This window comes from Dama dama, chromosome 19 (assembly GCF_033118175.1).
Source record: "Dama dama isolate Ldn47 chromosome 19, ASM3311817v1, whole genome shotgun sequence".
Classification (NCBI taxonomy): Eukaryota; Metazoa; Chordata; class Mammalia; order Artiodactyla; family Cervidae; genus Dama; species Dama dama.
In genome coordinates, this window is record NC_083699.1 from 32,176,081 (window position 1) to 32,201,761 (window position 25,681).

A 25,681-nucleotide genomic window follows, 5' to 3' on the forward strand; every position below is an offset into this window, starting at 1 on the left:
TGTTTAGCAATACTGTTCAATTTTCACCCTTAGTCCTAATGGTTTATAAACTATCTTTGATCTTCCGTAGTCAGTGCTGATTTGAAGTTCATCTCATCTCTCACCCTAGTCTACCTAATATGTTCTCTGTTTTAAGTTTTGGACAAAAGAGAGATCCAGTTGGACAGTGGGGAGAAGACGAGAAAAAAAAACCAGGAAGTCAGACAGGTCGTAGACTGAATGGTTAGCTTTAAAGTATTCTAACACTGGCCTGATACTATATGACTTCCATTCACTACTCCTGTTAGGTGGGGCATAGTAATTCTGATAAAGTTCATGTTGTATCATCTGTCTTAACATAAAGTAATGAAGTTTTAGGAGACTGAAAAAAAAAAAAAAAAAGAAGCTGAGGCCCAGAGACTTGAAATAACTTGCTTCAGGTCACAAAGCTAGTGGCAGAATTATAGGATGCAATTACCTCTGCCTCTGAAATTTTAAGTTTAATGTTTCACCTTCTGACCTCAATTCTCTCTCCTTTGAGCTCTTTCACTCATTTATTCCTGTTTTAATCTGTTTAGCCTGCTTCTCGGCATCTGTGACTTTAAACATTCTCTTATCACCACTACCCTCGACTGACCCTCATCCCGGTGTCTTGCCTGCTTACTGTCCTCCAGAACCCCGCCTCCCCCACCGCACCCCCGGTCTGTCCATCGGTGTCATCCTCTGCTTCCGTGGATGTACTGCCCACGTGCGCTGCCTTGGGCTTGGGGACTGTGTCAGATTCCTGGCCTTTCCCCTTCTGCTGGGCCCTCTCACTGCCCAGAACATCTGGCCGTTCCTTCTTCTGTGCCAGTGGATGCTTCCTGCAAGACTTTATCCATGCCTCCCTCATCATTCTCCAAAAATGATCAGACCTGCACTTTCCAGAGGAAACAGGGACCCTGGACAGAAACCCTGAGCTCCTGCCTCACCTCCTGGGAGCTCATTTGCAGTGGTCCTCCTTTTGTTTCCTCCCATCTCAGCAGAAAGCTGTGCCCTCTAGGTCCTCGTGGTCCCGTTTCCTCCTTCCTCAGAAACTCCGTTGACTCCACTCCCTCTGACATTTCCAGCATCTCCGTCTTCTGTCTTTTTTCTCACACCTTAAAAAGGAGCACGCCTCAGAACTCTAAGTTGAGTCCTGCTTCAGTCATCCCATCCTTCAATTGAAGCTTTAAAACTACTCTCACTGTCTCAATACCGCCCGCTTTAAGTTTAACAGTGCTGTTCAGTTAACTTTCCTATGAAGCAGCGAAAACTGCCAAGGTTGTCAGTGACCTCTTAGTTGCCAGAGTTGGTAGATATGTTTCAGTTTTGAGTTTTTCAGTCTTTAAACTTGTTTCTCTTTTGGAACTTCTCCTCCTCTGCTTCTTGGCACCATTCTCTGCTGGGTTTTCTCCCGTCAGACTGCCCTTTCTCACTTTCGCTAGCATCATTTCATTTCTTTGTTCCTACATCCTAGGAAATACTGGCATTTGCTCATCCTGATCAGGGCCATCCACACTCTTCTTTAGCCACTATGTCTGAGCTGATGACTTCTCAGTCAGTGTCCCTCTAGAGCTGAAGATCTGACCATCTGACTTTGACTGGCCTCCTCTACTCAAATGCCTCATAGGTACTTCAAGCTGGTTGCGCTCAGACTGAATGAATTATCTGCTTTCTCACCGTGTTCTTTGTCTTGAATTCTAGAGGCTTAGACATCCTTTGATTCTGCTGTCATGCCATGGCAGGCTGGTTATCAAGTCCAGTTATTCAGGCATTCCAAACAGCCCAAAATTCCTTCCTGTCCTCTTCATCCCTGCTCTTCTTGCCCAAGTACTTGTTATGCCTTAAAAGGGCTAGTGCTGTAGCTTCCTGACTTGCCTTCCTTCCTTCCAATGTGCTGTCTTCACTGCACCACGCCCCCCCTCCAGTCTGCATGCTGCCCTCAGAGTGATCTTTTCACCCAGTGTGCATCTGTGGGACACTGAAGCTGAAATCTTGAATGTCTTTTTCTTTGTTGTAGGATGAAGTCCAGACTCTTCTGTATTTGATTACAAGGCATTCCATGATCTGACCCCTGTCACCTTTCCAACCTTCCCTCTTACTGCATCAGCTCCGTTGCCCTAGATACAGCAAACCCCTTCTCTTTCCTGGAACACACCATGATTTTAGGCCATTATGCATGCTGTTTTCTGTTTTGGGGGATGCCCTCCTTCTATCCCTATTCCTTTTATGTCTGTAGTACTCTCTGTGGTCAGCATATCCATATATCTATCCATCATCCCCCCTACCCATCCATGTTTCATCCATCCATCCAACCAACCAGTCAACCAACCAATCAACCAGCATAAATTGCTCTATAGCTGCTATCCACCAGGCCTGCTGCTCTTCTACCTCACCAGCCCTGCCCACACCTTCCATCCCTGGAAGAACCATCATTTCTTCCTTATGATGTCATCTTTACCTCTCTTAGCACTGGAATCCGTTGTGCTGTTTGTTTGCACTCAAGCTCCCCTCTGATGCTGGTGAGCTCCTCAAGGGATGGAGCATGTCTTCACTCACTTTGCAGCCTGAACTCCAGCACAGAGCCTGACAGTCACGTCTATGGACTGAGGAATTCCAGTTTCTCAAGCCCGGTCGATTTCTAGTGGTGACTGATGCAGGCACAGAGGTAATGGTCTTTGGAAGGAAGGTCTTTTTTTTTTTTCTGAATGGAATCAGACCTAATCTTAGTCTGAGGTATGACTCTCACATTCGGGGAAAGCCTCACAGTCCAGCAGGTCTCCCTGAAACTCCTCTCCTTCTTTTCCCCCACACTTTCATGCAGGAGTGGAGGGGACAGTGAGATTGGAACAAGCAAAAGGATGCTGTAAACTTCTGTAGAGAGATTACAAGTGACCTCCAGGACTGTTCAGTGTGGATGGTTAAATATACCTTTGGTGCAGGTTTTATGTCGTCCTTTTTTGAGCAGGTAGGTGGAGGGAAGGGGAGCAGAGACTCTGAGACCTTGGAGGAGATGGATTCTAAGAGCCGTAACATGAATGTAGTGTTAGTATCTGGACAGACAAGTTTTTGAGCTAAAGTAAAGTGAAAGTTGCTCAGTCGTGTCCGACTTTTTTTGACCCCATACACTATATAGTCCATGAAATTCTCCAGGCCAGAATACTGGAGGGGGTAGCCTTTCACTTCTCCAGGAGATCTTCCCAATCCAGGGATTGAACCCAGGTCACCCGCATTGCAGGTGGATTCTTTATCAGCTAAGCCACCGGGAAAGCCTGAGAATACTGGAGTGGGTAGCCTATCCCTTCTCCAATGAATCTTCCCAACCCAGGAATTGAACCTGGGTCTCCTGCATTGCAGGTGGATTCTTTACCAGCTGAGCTATCAGGGAAGCCTGGTAGTTGCTTTTTTTTTTTTCCCTGAATGGAATCAGACCTAATCTGAGTCTGAAGTGTGACTCTCACATGCCAGGGAGAGCCTCACAGTCCAGCAGGTCTCCCTGCAGCTCCTCTCCTACTTTTTCCCCACACTCTTTTGAGCTAAAGAGTTCAATAATTTTACTTTCCTGAAATGGGAACTATAAACTTATAGTAGAAGCTATAAAAATTTATGGGGAGAATCACAAAGACGAGTCCACTTTCAATGCCAGATAATGAAATGTGGGAAAGGAGAGTTGAGACTGATAGGCTGCTGCTCAACTGTGTCCAGCCCTGTGAGACCCCATGGACCGTAGCCCGCCAGGCTCCTCTGTCTGTGGAATTCTCCAGGCAAGAATACTGGAGTGGGTTGCCATTTCCTCCTCCAGGAGATCTTCCAACCCACGGATTGAACTCGTGTCTCCTGCATTGGCAGATGGATTCTTTACCACTGAGCCCCCTGGGAAGCCTCTAATAGTGATAGGAGGGTGAACGAAAGAAGCAGCAGGGCCTTGGTGCTGCCTTAATGTGTGGCTACTTGAAAGGATGCTGGGGTTTGACCCACACAACTGCTATGTGTTTGAAATGTGCTCTTTCCTAGTAACAAGGAGAACATGCATGTGGAAATATAGTTTTGGTCATTTGAGGCAAACATTTTAATAGCCTCTTTGAGAGAAGAACATTTTGTGCGAGTATCAGAAGGGTAAGGAATGACTTCTTTCACAAAATCACTTGATAGCAGTTTCACTGCTGCAGGGGACTTCTACCAGAGGTAGAAAACACACAGAGTTTAGGGTGGTGAACAGTCACCAGTGGGAGCTCCAAAAATGTTTAGGGAGGTTAGATTGGGGCTTATTATGACCAGAATATCAGCAGCTCTTTATTGATATTTATGAACTCTTTCCAACAGCAGTTGTGAGCACTGAGGACCAAGCACAGGGCTTAGTGGATAGCAGGGGAACAAGAGCCTCCCTCCTGGAGCCGCCATCCCCCCAGGGCTGCTCTGGCCTCGGGCATGGACTCCAGCCTCTTGGAAACACTTGCCCACTTGAAGTGTCCACTGCACCCTGACCCCTGGCTTCACTTCCCTTCCCAGAGGTACTTCCTTGATAATTTGGTGAAAGCATAATCAGGTGGAACATTACCTTTGCCTTCCCCCTCCCTTCATGGACATGGGTCAAGTTCCTGTTTATCCTGGGATCTCTAGTCCAGATTGAATATTTCCTCTTGGCCTTTTTATGAAAACTAAGAACCTCTCAGATGCTACCCCCACTCCCAATCATCTGTCCCAGAGGCTGTGCATTTTAACAATCTCTCGTTTTCTTTTCAGAAGGTAAGAGGTGCATCTGGTGGCGCTTTACCCAAAAGGAGGAATTCCAAGATTTTTTTAGGTAATGTAAATAGTTGTCAACAGTTTTGTGTGTGTGTGTGTGTGTGTATGGGTGACTGCACATGTTTAATGTGGAGCAACTGGCTGTTTACTGCTGTACAGTTTAAAGATGAGAGGAACCAATTTCACTCGAGATGGTCTGTCTCCACTTTGAGATTACCTGCGGTGAAGGATTTTTCCAACACACTTGTAGGCAGTTAGGCTGATAGTGCCTGGAGAGAAATCGTGCTTCTGTTTCTGGCTCCTTTTTCACTGCCTTTAAAGAAGAGACAGGTTTTTTTTTTTTTTTTTCTTTTTTTAATATTAGCCAAGCTACAGAATTTGTTTGTATTTCACTATTTTTTTCTACTAACATTGTTTTTTTTTTTATTTTTTTATTTTTCAAGAATCTTTATCTTTTATTTATTTATTTTTATTAGTTGGAGGCTAATTACTTCACACTAACATTTTTCGTTGTTGTTGTTGTTGCCCTAGTATCCCACATTGCATTTGGTTGTCATGTTTCCTTAATCCTGTCTGATCTGTGATAGTTCTGTAGACTTTTTAAATCTTTAATAATTGTGACACTTTTGAAGAGTATTGGCCAGTTATTTTGTGGACTGTACCTCAACTTGGATTTATCATTTGACTTCATGGTGAGCCTGAGATCATGCACTTTTGCCCAGAATTCCTCAGAGGTGATGGGCCCTCTTCAGGGCCTGCCATCAGGGAGCACATGAGGCTGAACTATATGCTGGGGATGCTTCACCTTGATCACTTGTTAAGGTGGTGTCTGCTGGGTTTTCCCACTGTGAGGTTAAGGTATAGTTAATAAATATTTTGAAAGTGATACTTGGAGATGATACTAATACTTGTTTCTCCTCAAGTTTTTGTTCACTAATTTTATCATCCATTAGTGGATCTTGCCTGTAACAATGTGGTGTTTAGCTAATAGTGATTTTCTGTCTCCCTCATTCAGAAAAGAGCCAGTTTTGCTCATCCAAGTGAGGACTGGCTTCTATCTCTTGTAATTATGATCATATTTCATATTAAAATTCCTGTATGGTTTTCCCGGAAGAAAAAATGGTTTGATAATTTTTGACCAGGCAAGTTTGTATCTGGAAATGCCTAGGATTATTGTTTGGAAGGAATTTCAAAATTGTTTGCATGTTGTAATTTTATTTTGGTTAAAAAAATTATACATATATACATGTGCATATGTATATATATCTCTATGCGTGTACCTAAATGCATGTATATGTGTATATATATGTATGTACTTACATATATGCGTGTATATGTATGTATGTATGTATATATATATATGTGTACATACATATCCATATACATATATAGCTGAGAATTTAGTAGTGTCTGGCAAAATGTGCTCCAAATTGTTAATAGTAACTCCTTTCTGATGGTGAAATTGAGGTGACATCAGTTTTCATCTTTTTGCTTATTTGTGTTTAAATTCTTTTTCTGTAACAAAAAGACACATTTCTTATTTGATAAGTAAAGCCACTGGATGTCTTGGAGCTGAGTTTCCTTCATGGTGGGGTTCTCTGTTACTCTGCACTGGGTCCACTCTTGCTGTCTTCTCTCCATATTTTCAGCCCATGCTTTTCTTTATGAGGCTTATCTGCAGTTGGTGTTCCCACACTGGCCAATCTTTCCCACTGCTCGGCATGGCTTTGCACCACAACCCAGGTTAACCAACTAGACTCGGAGAAGCTTAGAATAAGCCTGAAAGCTGAAATGATTGAATGCATATTGATGTTTTGGTTATAAGCCTTTGGCTCCCTTGCACTACTAGTGATAATGAACTTCTTCTGAATTAATGACATCAGCATGGCATTCTTAAACATCTTGATCTGCTGTTGTTGTTTTTCATTATTTTCTTTGGTTGAATAAAGGAGTTAGCTGAACTCTTGTCCTTTAACCTTTGTGCTTTTTACTCAAAAGACCTTGTAGTTTTATTTTTCTAATTATCATATTGGTGGTAGAGGATATTGTCAAGTAACTTTTAAACAAATAATCCAAAGGTAAGCATTGAGGTTTTGTGCTTCATACTGTGTGGACCCCTCCATCGCTTCCTGGGAGCACTAGCCCCCCCCTTTCATTTCAGTGGGACTTTTTCTATGGGCTGCTGTCTTCTCTCAACACTTCATGTCTTAGAAAGCCAGAAACTCACAATCCAACAAAAATGTTCTATTTGGATTGTACCAGTTTTTTAAAATCTTAAATTTGAATGTCATTGGCACTCTGGGACTTGCCCTAGGCACCAGTTCTTTCTTTGATTTTATACTCAGATGCTTCACTAACTTATATTAGTAAGAATTAAGTTTCACAAACCCTGATTTAAAGCCTCAACTGGTGCTTCATCGCTCCCAGTAGCAGCCACTGTACTCTTGCCACACTGATCACAGCTCTGTTTTAAAGGTGGTGTGACCTGTAAATTAATTTCACTGAAGGACTGTATTAGACTTGTGTTGTGCTATGCTCCAATCATGTCCGGCTCTTTGCAACCCCATGGACTGTAGACCTCCAAGCTCCTCTGTTCATGGAATTTCCCAGGCAAGAATACTGGAGTGGGTTGCCATTTCTTCCTCCAAGGGATCTTCCTAACTGAGGGGTCAAACCCGTGTCTCCTGCGTCTCCTGAATTGACAGGTGGGTTCTTTACCATGGAACCACCTGGGTAGCCCACGACTAAGTGACTTCACTTTCATGCATTGGAGAAGGAAATGGCAACCCACTCCAGTATCCTTGCCTGGAGAATCCCAGGGATGGGGGAGCCTGGTGGGCTGCCATCTATGGGGTCGCACAGAGTTGGACACGACTAAAGTGACTTAGCAGCAGCAGCAGCAGCAGCTGGTTTATTTAACAGGAATTATAAAATATTGGTGAATTTAAATGAGGTAGATGTTAATTTCTTTTATTTCATGTAGAGGATGTTGGGAAACAGCAAATCCAGGCTGATGTGATACCCTTATTCAACAGATTCTAGATTCTTCCCATATTTCTGTTTCACACTCCATCCTGGTCTGTGATTTCTAACCTCATGGTCACTTCATGGTCCAAAATAGCTGCTGGAATTCCAGCCATCACATCCCCATTCTGGAAAGCAGGGAAGAAAAAGGGGAAGGGACAAAAAAGAATCTAATCCCCCAGTTTATTCATTTTCCTTTTGTCAGCATTCTCACAGATCCCCATGCCACACTTTAGTTTATACTTCTCTCGTCAGAAATTGGTCACATACCTATGCTGTGTGCTGCATAGGAGGCTGGAAAGCAAAGTCTATTAACTGGCTTCACTGAGTAAAGTCTGTTACTAAGGAAGAAGGGGAGAGTAGGGACTTCCCTGGTGGTCCAGTGGCTAAGACTCCGTGGTTCCAATGCAGGGGGCTGGGGTTTGATATCTGGTTAGGGAACTAGATCTTACATCCTGCACCTGAGAGTTTGCATGCTGCAACTAAAGATCCTGCATGTCACAACTAAGACCTGGCATAGCCAAATAAATAAATAAAGATTAAAAAAAGGAGAGAATGAATACTGGGAGGCAGCATGTAGCCTCTGCCACAATTTCCTTCCCTAAAAAGGGACATTGGGTTGTTTCTTCAAGAAAAGGAAACGAGCTCAGAGCTCTCTTGCAGCCTCTTAGTTTCTTTGACTAGAAAGTACTTTTTCACTGCTGTTGAAATATAGTTATGATGACCCTTCGTCCCCTTCACAAAACACACGCAGATGACTAACGCTTTCTCCTGGATAGAGGCTTTTTATCCCCTTTCACTTCATGACTTTATGACTAATTCCTTTCCTGTTGGCTCAGTACTGACATTGAAACCACTGAATCATTGTGACCTTCATATTGATTTTAAAAGGGAAACTGAGGCCATTAGCTAGTGCTGTATGCTTACCCAAGTCTCCTGAGCCCCATTCTGCCCCTACATTCAAGTTAACTCTTTCTCCTGATTACCTCGATAGTCATCTAAATGAAATCCTAGTTAAGGATCCATCCCTCAGTTCTCACTTTTGCTGGTAACTCTTTTTAGAATCAACAATGACAGTTATTGGTAATTTTTGAATCAGAGAAATTTTGTGCTTCTCATAGGAGAGAAATTTAAATTTAGGATTTAAAAAATATTCTTTGAAATACATAGCACATGGACAAAGCTTAAAATTGAAAAGTTTTAAGAGCCTCCGTAACAAAAAGTAAGTTTTTCTCCCTTCCCTATGTCCCAGCCACTTAGTTACCCAGAGACAAATAGTAGTTTCTGTTTGTACATCCTTATATATGTTGTGTATTCCTCCAGTAATAGTTTAGACCTATGCCATGCTTTTAGATTTTATTTGTGTAGGTGGTGGGGAGCCATTAACACTTTGGTTCCCAAACTGTGTCTTGGGACACTCCAGGTTGCCACAACAAACTCACAGGTAAATCACAGGATATTTTAACTCTTTAAGGGAACACAGTGATGCTTGAACATTGCATGAATGAGTAGCTTGATGCAGTCTCGCTAGTATATTATCCTATATTCCTTTCAGTGACATTATCTCTTTGTGAACTGGTCTTGTTTTTAGTGGTTTCTGTGGTAAAAAGGCAAGCACCATGTGAAAATAAATGTGGAATGGAAAATAAGGGAGGCAGTGTCCAGTCTGATTCAAAGAGAAGTTCTGCCGTGCCTTCCAGGTGCACACATCCCTTTAGTCAGGGCTTAATGGTTATTTAAGAGGGAAATAAAGCATTTATTTCCTTTCAGTTTATGTGTATTTTATTTTCAAATGCCTGCTAACTTGTTAGAACAAAAATATTTGTTATATAACTTATTAAGTTATGTTATAGTTATTAATATATAGTTATTAAGTTATACTAAATAAATAGAACATTGGGCATGTCTTTTGGTTTAGGGCCACTGTGCAAAAATTGCTGTGAACTGAGAAACTGGGCAGCTCTGCATTCGTGTTTTTAAGCTAGAAAGAGGCACTATTAGGCTGTCTTTGGCAGAGATAATTTACAACAATGTGAAAGATTGTGGATTTTGGGAGTTGGCTGATACAAAACTTACTGTTTTGTGGGATAAAAGGAGAGAAAAGGGAGTGGAAGGGAGTTCAAGGTCTTCACAGAAATACCCCAGGATTCATGATGGGATTCTCACCTCATCTCAAATATTCTTTATGTTAAAGCTACAAATGTGTAATCATGTAAATAACTGGTAGTCAATTTAATTTAAAAGGTCATCTCTTTGGTATGTCATACAACAGTGTTAGGGCTTCCCTGGTGGCTCAGATGATAAAGAATCTGCCTTCAGTGCAGGAGACCTGGGTTCGATCCCTGGGTTGGGAAGATCCCCTGGAGGAGGAAATGGCAACCCCCGCCAGTATTCTTGCCTGGAGAATCCCATGGACAGAGGAGCCTGGTGGGCTACAGTCCATGGGGTCTCAAAGAGTTGGACACAACTGAGTGACTGACACAAAACAGGGTTAAATGTTCATGTTTCTATTGACTCCCCCACCTGTCTCCCCCAACAACTTTCACAAATAGGAGTAAATGAGTCCGCTCTTCTGTGTCTGAAGACTGGGATGTCGAAAAGCTACCGCTAAACCTCAGAGAGCTTACATTCCGCCTTTTAGCCTTTAGCCTTGACATTCATACTTGATGAGGAATAGGTGGAAAACAGAGCCGCTGCGGAAAGTTCCTGGAACAGGCCTGCTCAGGAAACTTACATGCGCCTGTAACGACCAGAAGTTTCAAGGAAACCCTGTTTTGTCCTTTCCTTCTAAGTAGGTCATAGAGCAGGTCTGGGCTCAAGGAGCTGCCCCCGTACCCTCATGAGAGGGTTTGCGGTTGGTCAGATTTCCCAGCACTAATGGAGCAGGCTGTTCACTTCCAGCACACAGATTAACAAATTAATGTTAGTTAATTTGTTACAGTCAGGCTGAGAGAACCCTGAGCCGGGCTTCAGAGCCCTGGCTTGATTTAGAGATCCTTTCTTCTGCTGTGCCACTTCGTAGTGACTTTTTGGAATGGCTGTGGTCCCAGCTACCTCTCAGGGATCTGAGCAGATCACTCAGGTAGAGTTCAAGAAGCGGTATTATAAAATAAAATTTGTCTTTTGATTTAGAGAAAGACCCCATCCAGGAATTACCAGTTCATTGTCCCAGTAACTGTTTGGAAGAGGTTGGGGGTCCTTTTTCTAATGGTCCCTAGCCCTTAGTTACCCTGTAGATTCCTTAACTAGATATTTTGGGCTGGTGAGACTCTAATTAGAAAATTTTAGAGATTGTAGACTTATATTTAGAATCAAAGGGTCATGTATATTCAGGGGAAACTTTAACTTTGCCAGTTAGATTCAGAGTGTAGGTTACCTCTGCTGAATGTGGGCTCTCCTGTTGGCTCAGACGGTAAAGAATCCGCCTGCGATGCAGGAGACCAGAGTTCGATTACTGGGTCAGGAAGATCCCCTGGAGAAGGGAATGGCAAGCCACTCCAGTACAAAGCTCTGCTTTTTTGCATGACAGCAGTCTTGCTTTTTAACAGACATCAGTTATCAATGTAAAAAAAACCCCAAACTGAAGCAGCACTTTGGATGCTCTAGCTTTGCTTTTGTCTTTAACATGCTGGTGCTGTTAACTTCCTAAAGTTAATGTCTCCTAATGTCTCCTTTCCAGACATTTGTGGAGTGTGGGGTGTGTGCTGGGCATTGTGCCGGGACTAGGGATTTGAAGGTGAATAAGACTCACTCCTTGTGCTTAGAGCTTACCATCTGAGAAGCATCTGAAGTTTCTATCTTCTCCACATTTGGATCACGTAGAAGATCCCCCATGATATCCTGGTTCCTCCTGAAACTGACTTCAGCATTGCTTTGGAGCTGTCAGCCAAAGGGAAGGGAGGGCACTTGTGCTTATCTTAGTTGTTAGTAGTGTGGAGAAGAGAGGACGGTGATGGTGAGGGGAGTGATGGCAGCTATTCTGTGGAGCCCCTCACCCCTACCAGATCCTAACCAGGTGCCTTAAAACCTTACCTTCTTTAATTCTCTCAACAGTCATAGTCGGTAGCTCCTCCTGAGGAGGAGAACTTGCCTAGGCTTATGTAGCTAGTCAACATCAGGGTGGGATTTTTTTTTTTTTTTGGACTTAGTTTATCATTGTTTTTGGCCAGGTAAGATTTAAATTAGCATTACAAATTGTGTATGTTTTCTCTGGAACAAAAAAACATTTAGATTATGTGTTATATGAGCTGAATCTATACACAAAACCAAAAGATTTATACTTTGGTTATTCAGAATTATTATGCACAATATAATAAAGAAGAATTTAAGAATAAAGTTCATCCCCTTGTTCTTCTCTTTTTTTTTTTGGCCTTGCTATGCAGCTTGTGGGATCTTAGTTCCCTGGCCAGGGATTGAACCTGTGCCCTCGGTAGTGAAAGTGTGGAGTCCTAACTCACTAAACCACCAGAGAATTCCCCACTCATTGTTTTCATTTGTTCAGATTTCCTTCCAATTTTTGTCTATGAATATAACTAATATAAAGTTGTCTTTTCAGTGAAGATGAACTTTATAATTTTAGCATTAACATGGCATAAACATTTCCATGTCTCTACACAGTCTAAAAAAATATCATTTAAGTAATATTCTAGTGGGTTAAACACCATTCTCATTGAACATTTAGGTTCTAATTTTTAAAAATTAGATACTGGGACATTCTTATTTTTATAACATAGGATGTCTATCTTTATTTGAATTATTTTCTTTAAATAAAAGCCTCTAGTTACTTTTTAAACTCTTAGACTTTTCTTTGACATTGTTTTTTGCAAAAACAACCTCTTATGGCTACCTAACAATGTTATTTGTTTATTTTGGCATTTCCAATTCTTATTATTTAGAACCTTTTATTAAAATGTGTAGACTGTGTTTCAGCTGTTTTTCACTTTCCACTTAAAATTGCTCTGTCTTTGAGAATTCAAGAGCAGATCTGTACATAAAAAGGTACCAGGTTGAGGCTTTTGAGGCATATAACAAGGTAGTAACAGAATCTAGATCCCTTGGTTCTCAGCTGGCTGCTTCGTCTAATAAAATAACTTTCTCCTGTTTACAGAGCCTGTATTTGTGTACCTGTTTGTGTGTGTGTGAGTGGAAGATGGCTTGAGAGCTCTTTGTCACCATAGTTCCAAATGTCTAAATATACAAACATGATCTGGGTTTCTGGCATCCATGTGAATGCAAGGCTGAAATGTCCATGTAAATATTGTGACAGGACATTTCCTTGAGCCTTTGCGTAACCTTTCCCAGGGACCAGCCTAGCAAAAAGGTGATGACTTGATAGATACCAGGCCAGACTTCCTTACTGAAAATCCTCCACGACCTGAGGACAACAGGACTACTTAGATTATAGGGTTCCCCCCTCTGGCTTAGTATCTCAACAACTCTTAGTGGGGAGGGGGAGGGTGGGAAAGAGAGAGACAGAGGGGGGGAAACTGAGGTTTTATTTTAAAATAGGTCACCAGTAAATGGTAAGAATTATTATGTGCCAGATCTCTTGTTTATAATTTATTTATTCTCCATATAAACTGTGTGAGATAAGTTTTATTATCTCCATTCTACCAATGAGGAAACTAAGGCTTAGAGAGTTTGTGGCTTGACCAAAAAAACATTCATTTTGGAGCCAGAGTTGAAGCTGGGCTTATCTACTCTCAAATCCATGTACTTTCTTCTGTTGTGTTAGGAGAAATATTCCACCCTATTCTTGTGAAGTCAGGAGCCACGTACCCGACAAGTCATAATGACCAACCTCTTCCTTTCAACATCTGTAGGAATTGAACATCTTGTGCAAATGAATGCTTTAAGTATCAAGCTTTATGGTATGACTGAGTCTTCTTTGTCCATCTGTTCCTAGGAGATAAGTGCGTACAGCCTAGGGAGGATGGAGAGGCCTCCTAGTCCTGGCTCGGGGCAGAGGGATGGCTGGATTTCAGCCCTGTGAGTGGCTGGCTTTCCCAGTGAGTGCTGCCTTGGTGTGCCATGTTCTTTCTTCACTTCTTGTTCTTTGTTTTTGTTTTCTCCTCAGATCTAGATACTGATGACGATTTAAATAGCGACGATTATGAATATGAAGATGAAGCCAAACTTGTTATATTCCCAGACCACTATGAAATAGCCCTACCAAATATTGAGGAGTTACCAGCCCTGGTCAGTGAGTGTGCACGGCTGCTAGCTAGATGCGCGTGACTCTCTGCATGTGTCAGGTGTGTGTGTGCTGGGCGGTGGGGAAGGCAGGGTGAGTGAGAGAGGAAGAGGAGAATGAGCAGAGACAGGAGCAGACGGCTCCTCGTCTGTGAAGAGGGCCCCTCAGGGTCCCTTGCAGTAACACTGGGCTGCGTGCCCTCTGCTGCTGCTGGCTGGCCTCCTCCATGTGGGCTGGCTTCTTGCCACCTGGGAATCACAGTCTCTTGCTTCGATTTTCAAACTGTGCCCCTGAGCTGTGCGGGAGAGGGACTGCCTCCCCTTTAGAGGGACGCCTACAGTTTTTCTCTCTCCTGTGTGTTGGCCTTCCGTGTATAATTTTGTTTGGGAAACATAAAAGAGTTCCACTGAGAAACAATAGCAACAGGAGTTTGAAAATAACCAAGTATGGAGAAATCACAGTCTCCAGGGGCTCTGTGGGAGTGTGTTCCTTTAGGACAGAGACCGCGTTCTAGGTTTTAGAATTTAGATTTAGTGGTGAGTTTTTTCCCCTTCCTTTCTCTTTTGTGAAGCAGCTTTTTCATCTTCGTGAACAACTTAAAACTGAGGGCGGGTGGTGGTGGTACGGGGAAGCCGGTTTCTGTTTTACTTTGATTCCTGAATTCTGTGGGGCCCAGACCATTTTCCCACTCTTCCCTCATTTCCTGTATTGTCTGCACTGCCTCAGCCATTTTTGTGTTCCTTTCTCTTTCTTTTCCACTCTGTTGTGTCCTGACTTCTCCGAGTCTGGCCACAGATTCTGGAATTAGACATTCCAGCTCACTTTTTTCCCTCCTCAAGGTTTGCTAAAACCAAAGCTAAGTCTCTAGGTCCCCGATTCTTCCAAATGTGTGTGATTTGGTCTATAGCCCCCTCGCTGCTCACGTGCCCCTGCCAAGCAGGCACATTTGTGCTCGGGGTTCCCATGGCACTAGGGGCAAGGTTTCCACCATTCAGCCAATTTTGCCCCTGATCTACTTTATACCTAAGCATAAGACCACAGAACTGAAAAATTTGTGTATTTAGCTACTGTAGCTCTTTCCTCTAATTATTTGATCTAGCATATCCTTTTTATTATAATAGTACCAAGTGCATAGCTTTTAGCAACACGTACAGAATTAAATTACCTCTCCTTTCTGCAGTTCCCCATGTCTACTCATGTGGCATTTACCAAGGGCAAAATATATGATGGACAAAATGGTCTTACCATTATCTGATATTATATACTAAAGCTTATATCTGTATAAAACTAGGAGTTCTCACTGCTCTTATTTAATATAACTCTTGAGTCTGTTATCAAAAAAGAAGCAGCACATTGTGAATGAATGTCACAAGGGATGATTTTTCTCTCACTCACTTATGAAAAAAAAGTCTTCATGTGAGAAAAGTTAAGAAGAGAGCCTTTAAGTACTTTTAATTATTCCTATATGCAGAACATAATTCCAAGTGTGAATGCTTTTATAGAGAGGTGAAATGTCACAGAAATCTGAATCTAGCAATATATATTATAATTTCTAATAGAGTCTTTTAAGAAGTGTTTTAATAATTAAAAAGAGAGGGAGAGAATTGTTTGGAAGGTGAGGTAGGGAGATAGAAGGGGGAGCCTGGATTTATCTGATGGTAACTGGTTTTATCTATATAACAGATGCTTTTCTTTTCATGCTTTTGCTACATTTTGGGTATTTGATAACTCTCTTTTTAGGTTTTTAAATACCAAAAATTATTGAACTTCAAGTTACCCAACCAGGTCTTCTGTCATCTCTTGCATTTCTCAGCACAAAAAAATTCAGTTTCAGATAGGTACTCAGTAGATGCTACCAGAAAGCTGAACTACCTCTTAGGTGATACAGGGATCACAGAGAGATAGTGTCTGGGACTCAGTAGGGATCTTAGGAGCCTGAGCTCTAAGGCCTCATTTTAGACTCAGGAACTCAAGCAGTGGTGCGCTTGTAGTTGGTTAGCAACCAGCTCCCTGCGCTGTAGTGGTTGCCGATTTCAGTGGTGTAAATACTCCTCCCGTGGCTGATGTCAGGCTAACATGTCACCGATGCAGTGTTGGGAAGAGATGTGTAGTAGGACACTGTCACCTATGGTTTCCACCACTTATATAACGTGGATATAAGTGACTTCCAAAGCATATAGATTAGATATTAAGATAGAGTAACACAGCTAGGGAGTGAAGAGTTTTAAACATTTTTTGCTTTTAAAAAATATGTTTATTTGTGAGCCTATAGAATTTAATTTTTAATAATGGCCGTGCTTAACAATCTTCTTGGAGAATTTCATAAAATTTAGCAATCAGTTCCATGAGCCAGTTTGAGCCAATGCCAGAACACCCCTGAACTTGCGATAATTCATAATATAATATAGGATAATGGATCCTGACTTGCAACTGTGATCCATAAAAAGGGTCTCTAAGTGATTTAGATGGTATTCTGAAAACACTTGTTCAATGTCTTACAGCGTCCCAGACGATTAAGGAAATTTTGTTGAGTGTCACCAGGAAGGAATCTCAAAGAAAAGAGGGAATATTACATCTGAATCATTGTGCATTACAAACTAGAACACTTAAAGTTCTAATGGGTTGGAGAAGATTCAGAAGAGGACAGGGAAGGGATCAAGGTAGTCAGTGAAATAGCAAGGAGATTATAACAGGCCAGAGTAAAAAGATGAGGATTTGTAGCCAGGAGTGCTAAGGCAGCATGGCCCAAACACATAAGCATCTGGGAGCTCATGATGAACTCAACCTTGTTTTCTAGGGACATTGCTGGAAGGGAGTGGAAGATGATTTTTGATAATTGAAAGGAAGCACTAATTATATAACACTGCTTGTGGGAGATGAATGGGAATATTTTTGGAAAACATTGAGAAAGGGCAAGATAGGGAAAGGGGATTAAGAGGTATACACTACTAGGTATAAAATAAATAAGATAGAAGGATATAAGGTATAGCGCAGGGAATATAACCAGTTATTTTATAATAACTTTAAATAGAGTATATATTACAAAATATCAGATTACTATGTTGTGCACCTGAAACTAATATAACATCGTAAATCAATTATGACAAAAACTTCTATCAAATAAACAATCCCCCCCCCCCACAAAAAAAGGAGAGGTTTAAATATATTTATGAATGCCTGATTGTCTGATCTGTAATGGAGTGTAAGCTTTTTTTTTTTTTTTGTAATGGAATATAAGCTTTTTGAGGGCAGGAGCCTTTTCCTTCTCCTGACCATGCCTAGCTCACTGGTGTCAATTAGCAGTGTTCAGTATATCCTAAGAAAGTTTTAAAAGCTGGAGAAGGGCGGGCTCTAATGTTCACGGCAGATCACTGCCTACTGGGCAGAGAAGAGGGAGCAAGAGTGGGAGAAAGAAGACCTTAAGGCGGCTGTTGTGTGCTGGAATGATGGTTGGGACTAAGATGGGTGTGACCGAAATTAAGAAGAGGTAGATTGCAAATAGATTTTGGATGTAGGACTGATAGGAATTGCTCATGGCCCGGGTGGGTGTGGGATGGCAGCTGAGACCTCTATTATCTCTTTTTTTTCCTTGTAGTTGTTTATTTTATGTTTTTATTGGAGTATAGTTATTTTACAATGTATTAGTTTCTGCTGTACAATGAAGTGAATCAGTTGTATGTGTGTGTCTTTGTGTGTGTGTGTGTGTGTGTGTGTATGTATATATATATATATATATATATATATATATATATATATATATATATATATTTATCTCCACTCTTTAGATTTCTTTCCCATTTGGTGGTGATGGTGGTTTAGTCACTAAGTCGTGTCTGACTCTTTGTGACCCCATAGACTGTAGCCTACCAGGTTCCTCTGTCCATGGGATTTCCCAGGCAAGAATACCAAAGTGCGTGGCCATTCCCTTCTCCAGGGCATCTTCCTGATCCAGGGATCAAACCCTGGTATCCTACACTGCGGGTGGATTCTTAACCAAGTGAGCCCGCAGGGAACCATAGAGTATGTCTGTTAATCTGTTCTGGGGTCAGTTGTCGGTGCTACCCAGAGGAAAGCATTCTGTATGAAGTTCAGCTAATTGTGCAGGAGGAGAATGATATAGAATATACATTTTTGTTAAAAAAATTGGCTTTTATTATATTCAGTGGCTTTTATTATATCCCGTGGCTTTTATTATATTCAGAATTGGGCATCCATCACGACTATCTCATTTTAGAATATTTTTATTACCCCACAGCCATCACCTACCCCTCTGCCTCTTATCCCCCTAGCCTCTGGCTATCACTAATCTGCTTTCTGTCTTTATGGATTTGCCTATTTTGTACATTCCATATAAAAGGAATCATAGTTCTTTGTGGCTGACTTTTTTTAACTTAGCATACATTTTCAAGGTCCATCTAGGTTGTAGCATGTATCGGTACTTCATTCTTTTTTATTGCTGATAACAGTTCTTATGTCAAAATATAATACTTTATCCATTTATCATTAATGGGCTTTTGGGTTGTTTCTACTTTTGGCTGTTATAAATAATGCTTCTGTGAACATTTGTGGATAAGTTTTTGTGTAGACCTCTATTTTTATTTATTAATACCTTGAGTGTATACCTCGGAATGGAATTGCAGGGTCATATGGTAGTTCTATTTAACCATTTGAGGACCTGCCAAATTATTTTCCAAAGTGGCTGTGCCATTTAACATTCTCACCAGAATATGCTTTTAAAGAGAGCTAGAAATAGCTTACAGCATTAAGCAAACAGTGAATAGTTGTGAGAGGCCTGTGTTCAGGATCAACAGGGTTTGGGAGAAAGAAGAGAGTCTGCCCTCCCTGGTGGTTAGTTGGTGCCAAGCCGGACATCACAGATTTGCTCATAATGGCTGGTCTGGCACAGAGACATCTAGGCGTGTCCCCATCCAAGGTCACATTTGCACCAGATTAGGAAATGGAGCCATGCTGCTTGCATTCCATTCAAGTGCCCTTGACCACATGTCATTGTGTGATGAGTTAAGGATATTGGATATCTTGGTGTATATTTGTTAGGAGTAAAATATACCACTTGGGTAAATCCTAGGTATTCCTGTTGCTAATTTCACCCTTGTAAATTGTTCACCGTATACTTTCTACTCCACTTGCTAAGAGACAGAAATTGTTAAGTCTGACTTTTATGCTTGAATTTACAAACTGGATTTGGTTCTTTGCTATCTTGTGTCATTGTTAATACTGCAAATTCCAGGCCAGGACAAAACCTAGCTAGACCCAGGGGGAAAGTGCTACAGTCAGGAAACTAACATCTTGCTCTCGTGGTAACTAAGCTGTTTGAATTTTCTTGACTTAAGTTGTATTTATTAATAAACTTTAAGATTCATTTTACAAAAGTTGCTGTTCTCAAACTGTTTTATGTATTATATCTGCATTTGTCTTATAGGTAACAATTGCTTGTGATGCAGTTCTCAGCTCAAAATCTCCATACAGAAAGCAGGACCCAGATACATGGGAGAATGAACTGCCAATGTCGAAATATGCCAATAACCTCACCCAGTTAGACAATGGAGTCAGAATTCCTCCAAGGTGAGAGTCAGCAAAATGGAACTTTACTGCCTAAAACTGGCCAAAGGATTATTTATTTTTCTACCTCTTCACTGAATTAGCAGTTATATATGTTCTTATCAGTTGTCTTTTATAAAAATAAGCTCAAAAATCTCTTTGGAATTATCTATACCTTTGTAGTAGATGCTGACTGTGGACAGTCCCTACCCCAGAGCCCAGTCATCCCCACCCTAAGGCATCTGATTGCAGACACCTGCAGCTCTTTCTTAGGGGCTTTCTCTATATGCCAGAGCCAGGTAGGCTGGTGCATGGGACAATCAGAAACGCTGTGAAGTCATGCTCCCTCCTGTCCTCCTGGAACGGAGGGTGGAACGGAGGGGTGGAACGGCCCCCACCCAGGGTCTGTGGAGTGGAAGGATGAATACCTAGACCCCCACCCTCAAGTGGGGTAACCGTCTCCTGGAGTTCCACAGCTGGACTGAGCCCCACTGGTCCAGGGGGTCATCTGCTTGTTGACAGTCTCCGGCCTGGCTGCCTACCCTTTCAGTCTCTCTTCCCTCAACTCCCCTAGGATGCTTCCTGGGATTACCTCCTGGACAAGCCATTTGCATTCAGATCTTTGTCTACCTCTAGGGGGACCCACGGAGAAGGCAGTAGCAACCCACTCCAGTACTCCTGCCTGGAAAATCCCATGGACGGAGGAGCCTGGTGGGCTGTAGTCGATGGGGTCACTAAGAGTCGGAGGTGACTGAGCGACTTCACTTGCACTTTTCACTTTCCACTTTCATGCATTGGAGAAGGAAATGGCAACCCACTCTAGTGTTCGTGCCAGGAGAATTCCAGGGACGGGGGAGCCTGGTGGGCTGCCGTCTATGGGGTCGCACAGAGTCGGCCACGACTGAAGTGACTTAGCAGCAGGGGGACCCAGCTACAAAGACTTACAACAGTCTTTGGTTATCAGGTTTTGGCTGGAATGCTCTTTAGGCTTCACTGGCACCTCCTGTAATCAGAGGCAGGTGTGTTTCCAGAGGCAGGAGCTAGAGGGAGAGAGCAGGTGGATTCAGGGTGTGTTCAGAATGTAGGACCCTGGCTGTGCTACCTTCTGCTCTGTGTGGTCTTAGGGAAGGCTCCATACCTCTGGGTCTGTTGTTCTCTTTGATAGTGGGGATGGTAATAATGCTGAAGAGTGTGTATTAGAATTGCATGGTAAGACTTCTGTAAAGCCCTTGCCCCATACCTGACATTTAACCTTCACTGAAGTTGTTAATGCAAAGAAAGAGGAAAACAGTAGACAGGGAAACACTAGAGATCTCTTCAAGAGATTTGGAGAGATCCAGGGAACATTTTATGCAAGGATGGACACGATAAAGGACAGAAACAGTAAGGACCTAACAGAAGTAGAAGAGATTAAGAAGAGATAGCAAGAATACACAGAAGAAGAATACAAAAAAGGTCTTAATGACTCGAATCATCACAATGATGTGGTCACTCACCTGGAGCCAGACATCCTGGAGTATGAAGTCAAGTGGGCCTTAGGAAGCATTACTAGGAATGAAACTAGTGGAGGTGACAGAATTTCAGCTTAGCTATTTCAAATCCTAAGAGATGATGCTGTTAAAGTGCTGCACTCAATATGCCAGCAAATTTGGAAAACTCAGCAATGGCCACAGGACTGGAAAAAGTCAGTTTTCATTCCAATCCCAAAGAAAGGCAATGCTAAAGTATGTTTAAACTACTGTACAGTTGTGCTCATTTCACATGCTAGCAAGGTTATGCTCAAAATCCTTCAAGCTAGGCTTCAGTAGTACACGAACCAAGAACCTCCAGATGTACAAGCTAGATTTTGAAGAGGCAGAGTAACCAGAGATCAAATTGCCAACATCCATTGGATCATAGAAAAAAGCAAGAGAGTTCCAGAAAACATCTGCTTCATTGACTTCACGAAAACCTTTGACCGTGTGGATCACAACGAACTGTGGAAAATTCTTAAAGAGATGGGAATACCAGACCACCTTATCTGCCTCCTGAGAAATCTGTACCTCAGGTCACAAAGCAACAGTTAGAACTGGACATGGAACAATGGACTGGTTCCAAATAGGGAAAGGAGTACGTCAAGGCTGTATATTGTCATCCTACCTATTTAACTTGTATGCAGAGTACATCATGCGAAATGCTGGACTGGATGAAGCACAGGCTGGAATCAAGATTGCCGGGTGAAATATCAATAACCTCAGATATGCAGATGACACCACCCTTATGGCAGACAGCAAAGAGGAACTTAGCCTCTTGAAGAGGGTGAAAAAACTGGTGTGAAACAACATCAAACAAACTAAGATCATGGCATCTGGTCCCATCACTTCATGGCAAATAGAAGGGGAAAAAGTGAAAGCAGTGACATTTTCTTTTCTTGGGCTCCAAAATCTGCAGATGGTGACTGCAGCCATGAAATTAAAAGACTTGCTCCTTGGAAGAAAAGTTATGGCAAACCTATACAGCATATTAAAAAGTAAAGACATCACTTTGCCAACATATGTCCGTATAGTAAAAGCTATAATCGTGTACAGATGTGAGACTTGGATCATAAAGAAGGCTGAGCGTCAAAGAATTGATGCTTTCAACCTGTGGTACTGGAGAAGATCCTTGAGAGTCCTTTGGACTGCAAGGAGATCAATGCAGTCAATCCTCAAAGAAATTAACCCTGAATATTCATTGGAAGGACTGATGCTGAAGCTCCAATACTTTGGCCACCTAATGCAAAGAGCTGATTCATTGGAAAAGACCCTGATGCTGGGATTGATTGAAGGCAAAAGTAGAGTGGGGGCACAGAGGATGAGATGGTTAGATAGCATCACCAACTCAATGGACATAAATTTGAGCAAACTCCGGGAGATAGTGGTGGACAAAGGAGCCAGGCATGCTATACCCATGAGGTCACAAAGCGTTGGCCACAACCTAGAGACTGAATAACAACAACAACAGCAAAGTGTTTACCTGTCTACTTAGATTGCCAGTGTGGTAGGGTTTTGTTTAAACTAGTAGTGAAGCATTACTACTAGTGGTTAATGCTTCAGAACCTCGGCTGTTTATACACATGGGATCTTTCATAATTTAAACTCACTCAGGCTTTACTGTCTCTCATGTAAGGAATTTTAAGGAAATGACCTCTCTTCCTACCCTCAGATTCTGTGTTAGTTTTCTAAGGTAAAAGAGCTCTCTTGGAGGACCTGGCCCCCCGTGTGAGTGCTCCTTCTGCTCTGGAATGGGTCTCTGTTATTCCACTGATCATCTCCTGTGACCCTGCGTCCCCCCCAACTTGAAGCACCCCATCTTCTTGGATGTTAGTTTTCTCATCACGCCTTGTGCTGTGACTGTGCTCACTGTCCTCTGATGACTTCGCAGTGGCTGGAAGTGTGCCAGGTGCGACCTTCGGGAGAACCTCTGGTTGAACCTGACCGATGGCTCCGTGCTGTGTGGGAAGTGGTTCTTTGACAGCTCCGGGGGCAACGGGCATGCGCTGGAGCATTACAGAGACACAGGCTACCCTCTCGCTGTGAAACTGGGGACCATCACTCCGGACGGGGCCGGTGAGTGTGACTTTACCAACCCGGGCACCTGCAGTGGCTCCCTCTTGGATTAACTGGTGTCTTCATCTCTGGGGTTGGAGGGCATAAGCTCTGGACTAAGACAGCCCAGGTGTGAATCCTGATTCTGCCTCTTATTAGCTGTGAGATCTTGGGTCAGCCTCCGGTTCCTCATCTTGAGGATAATCATGGTACTTCCCTCATAGGTTTGTCAAGGTGCATAAGCATTTAGCCTGGTGCCCACAAAACCTGGTAAAAGTTTTTTGCTTTTGTATCTTTCTGTATATCCCTTGGTTAATGGCTCAGCGGGAGAGAATCAACCTGCCAGTGTAGGAGACGCAGGTTTGATCACTGGGTCAGGAAGATCCCCTGGAGAAGGAAATGGCAACCCACTCCAGTATTCTTGCCTGGGAAATCCCACGGACAGAGGAGCCTGGTGGGCTCCACTCCATGGGGTCACAAGAGAGTCGGACACGACTGAGCGACCAAAAAACAAAGAGGACAGAAGGAGGACTCAGGACTTGTGAAGTAAATGTGCTTAATCAAACTCACCATTAGACTAGTAGGGTCTAGAGTCCATTAGGGGGATTAGTGTCACTATGGGGTAGATGGTTGTTCAAGATGCTGGATGTTCAGACCCCTTGACATCAGTGGGCAGTGACTGTGTCCAGTACAGCAAAGGGTTAGAAGCGGTTCCTATTTATACTGTCAGCTTCAGAACTGGTCCTCTGGGCTCCCACACTGTACGTTAGCTTTTAGCCATGTTTGGACAGTTAATTCCTTCCACCATTGGGTGAGGGAACAGATAACTTATATCAGGGTAGATAATGAGAAAATTAAATACTGAGCTGTGGCCATAAGAACCCATCATCTCGGTGTCACTGACATTTATGAAGCACCGACCTGGATCCACACTCAGGTTAGTCTTCTCCAACTGTCCAGGTGTTAAGTCTCTATTTCTTCTCTACTTTAAGGTAAGAGGATTTTTTTTAAAGGACAAATGTAGACATTTGTCTTTTCTTCTCTGTTATCTTTCTCTGACTGAATTTTGTTTGTTGTTGTTGTTGTTTTTAGTCGTGTCTTGTTTGCCACCCCATGGACTGTAGCCTGCCAGTTGGATTTGGGATGACATTGTTCTGTTGAATGACTGGTGTACGTGGTAACCATCACTGTCCTTGTAGGGCCTCCAGAGAAAAGGGTTCATAACATAGGCATTCTAACCAAAGCAAACTTTGGTAACCATACATTTGTTGTCTGTGTCTGTGAGTCTGTTTCTGTTTGGAAATAAGTTCATTTGTATCATCTTTTTAGATTCCACATGCAATGATATGTGATATTTGTCTTTCTCTTTCTGGCTTACTTTACTTGGTATGGTAATCTCTAGGTCCACCCATGTCGCTGCAGATGGCAATATTTCATTCTTTTTATGGTAAAGTTATATTATGTAGTGCTTTGAGACCACTTATTAGAAGTGCAGCTCTCAGAACATCCTGTTCAAAACTAAAATTATTTATGTATGGAACTTTGTTCTAAAATTTCAGTTGAGCTTTGTCATCTTTGAGTTCCATACAAAATCTTATACTAGGTGTGGCTACTTTGGTTAAATGAACCAATTAGTCTTTAAGTATTTAAATAATTGTATTCTATTTAAATATATGCTAATAATAAAGGCAAGGATTAATTCTATTCTCTAAGCATCTTTAATTTTCCAGAAGCCTTTTTTTTTTCCTAAGCATGAAACTTATTTTCAAACTGTGATTTAGAGTTCATCTAAAGTTTCTTTCCTTTAATTTGAGACAGGAGACTTAGGGTGGACTGTTTGGATCTCCTTGCAGTCCATGGGACTCTCAAGAGTCTTCTCCAACACCACAGTTCAAAAGCATCAATTATTCTTGTTCCCCTGTGAGATGTTACAATTTTGCTTTTCTGATGAACATCTTTGTATATATGCAGGTCTTTGGGTATTTGTCTAATGATTTGTTTTTAGGACAGATTCCTGTGAACAAAGAGTTGAACCTTTAAGTTTAATTTTCAGTTGCTGAGTTTCTCTCTTAGACAACTGTGGTAATTTATACGCCCACCAGAAATGTATGAGAATACCCATTCCAACAAATCTTTGACAACTTTTCATATTCAGAATATTTAAAAACCTTGGCTAATCTGTTATCTTGTTTTAATTTGCTTTATAGTGAGGCTGAACTTTTTCATAGTATTCTTGGCTATTTGTAGTTCTTTATGTGAATTTCTTAGGCCGATTTTCTAGTAGGTGTATGTGTAGGTGTTTTCCTTACTGGCTTTTAAAAATTTCTTAACCATTAAGAATATTAACCAATTATCTGCCATAGTTAAGTTTTGTTTTTCTTGTAGGGGAGGGTGACCTTTCAAGATTTTCCTTATCACATAATTGAGAGTATTTGAATAAATGCTACTTTTCAAGCATAGAAAACATAAAACATTGTCAAAAACAATGTGAAACATCAGCTATGATGAAGGTTCTTGAATTCACTTAGCTGAGATAATGTTCAGTTTTTGAAAATAGATCAGGATTTGATTCCTGTTTATCTTATGCAGAGTT

At 42.0% G+C, this 25,681-nt stretch overlaps 1 protein-coding gene across 3 annotated transcripts in view; it reads left to right on the plus strand.

The window, feature by feature from the left end:
• The window catches only part of USP13 (ubiquitin specific peptidase 13), a 135,041-nt gene that overhangs the window by 28,813 nt on the left and 80,547 nt on the right, over positions 1-25,681 (plus strand). For 2 of the 3 annotated variants that reach the window (XM_061166635.1, XM_061166636.1), the window contains exons 3-6: positions 4,744-4,804; positions 13,847-13,968; positions 19,404-19,546; positions 22,925-23,109. In XM_061166635.1, the coding sequence (XP_061022618.1) occupies positions 4,744-4,804; positions 13,847-13,968; positions 19,404-19,546; positions 22,925-23,109 (511 nt within the window). Of the gene's footprint in view, positions 1-4,743; positions 4,805-13,846; positions 14,025-19,403; positions 19,547-22,924; positions 23,110-25,681 lie in introns of those variants that run through there. The other variant, XM_061166637.1, reaches the window with a different exon arrangement.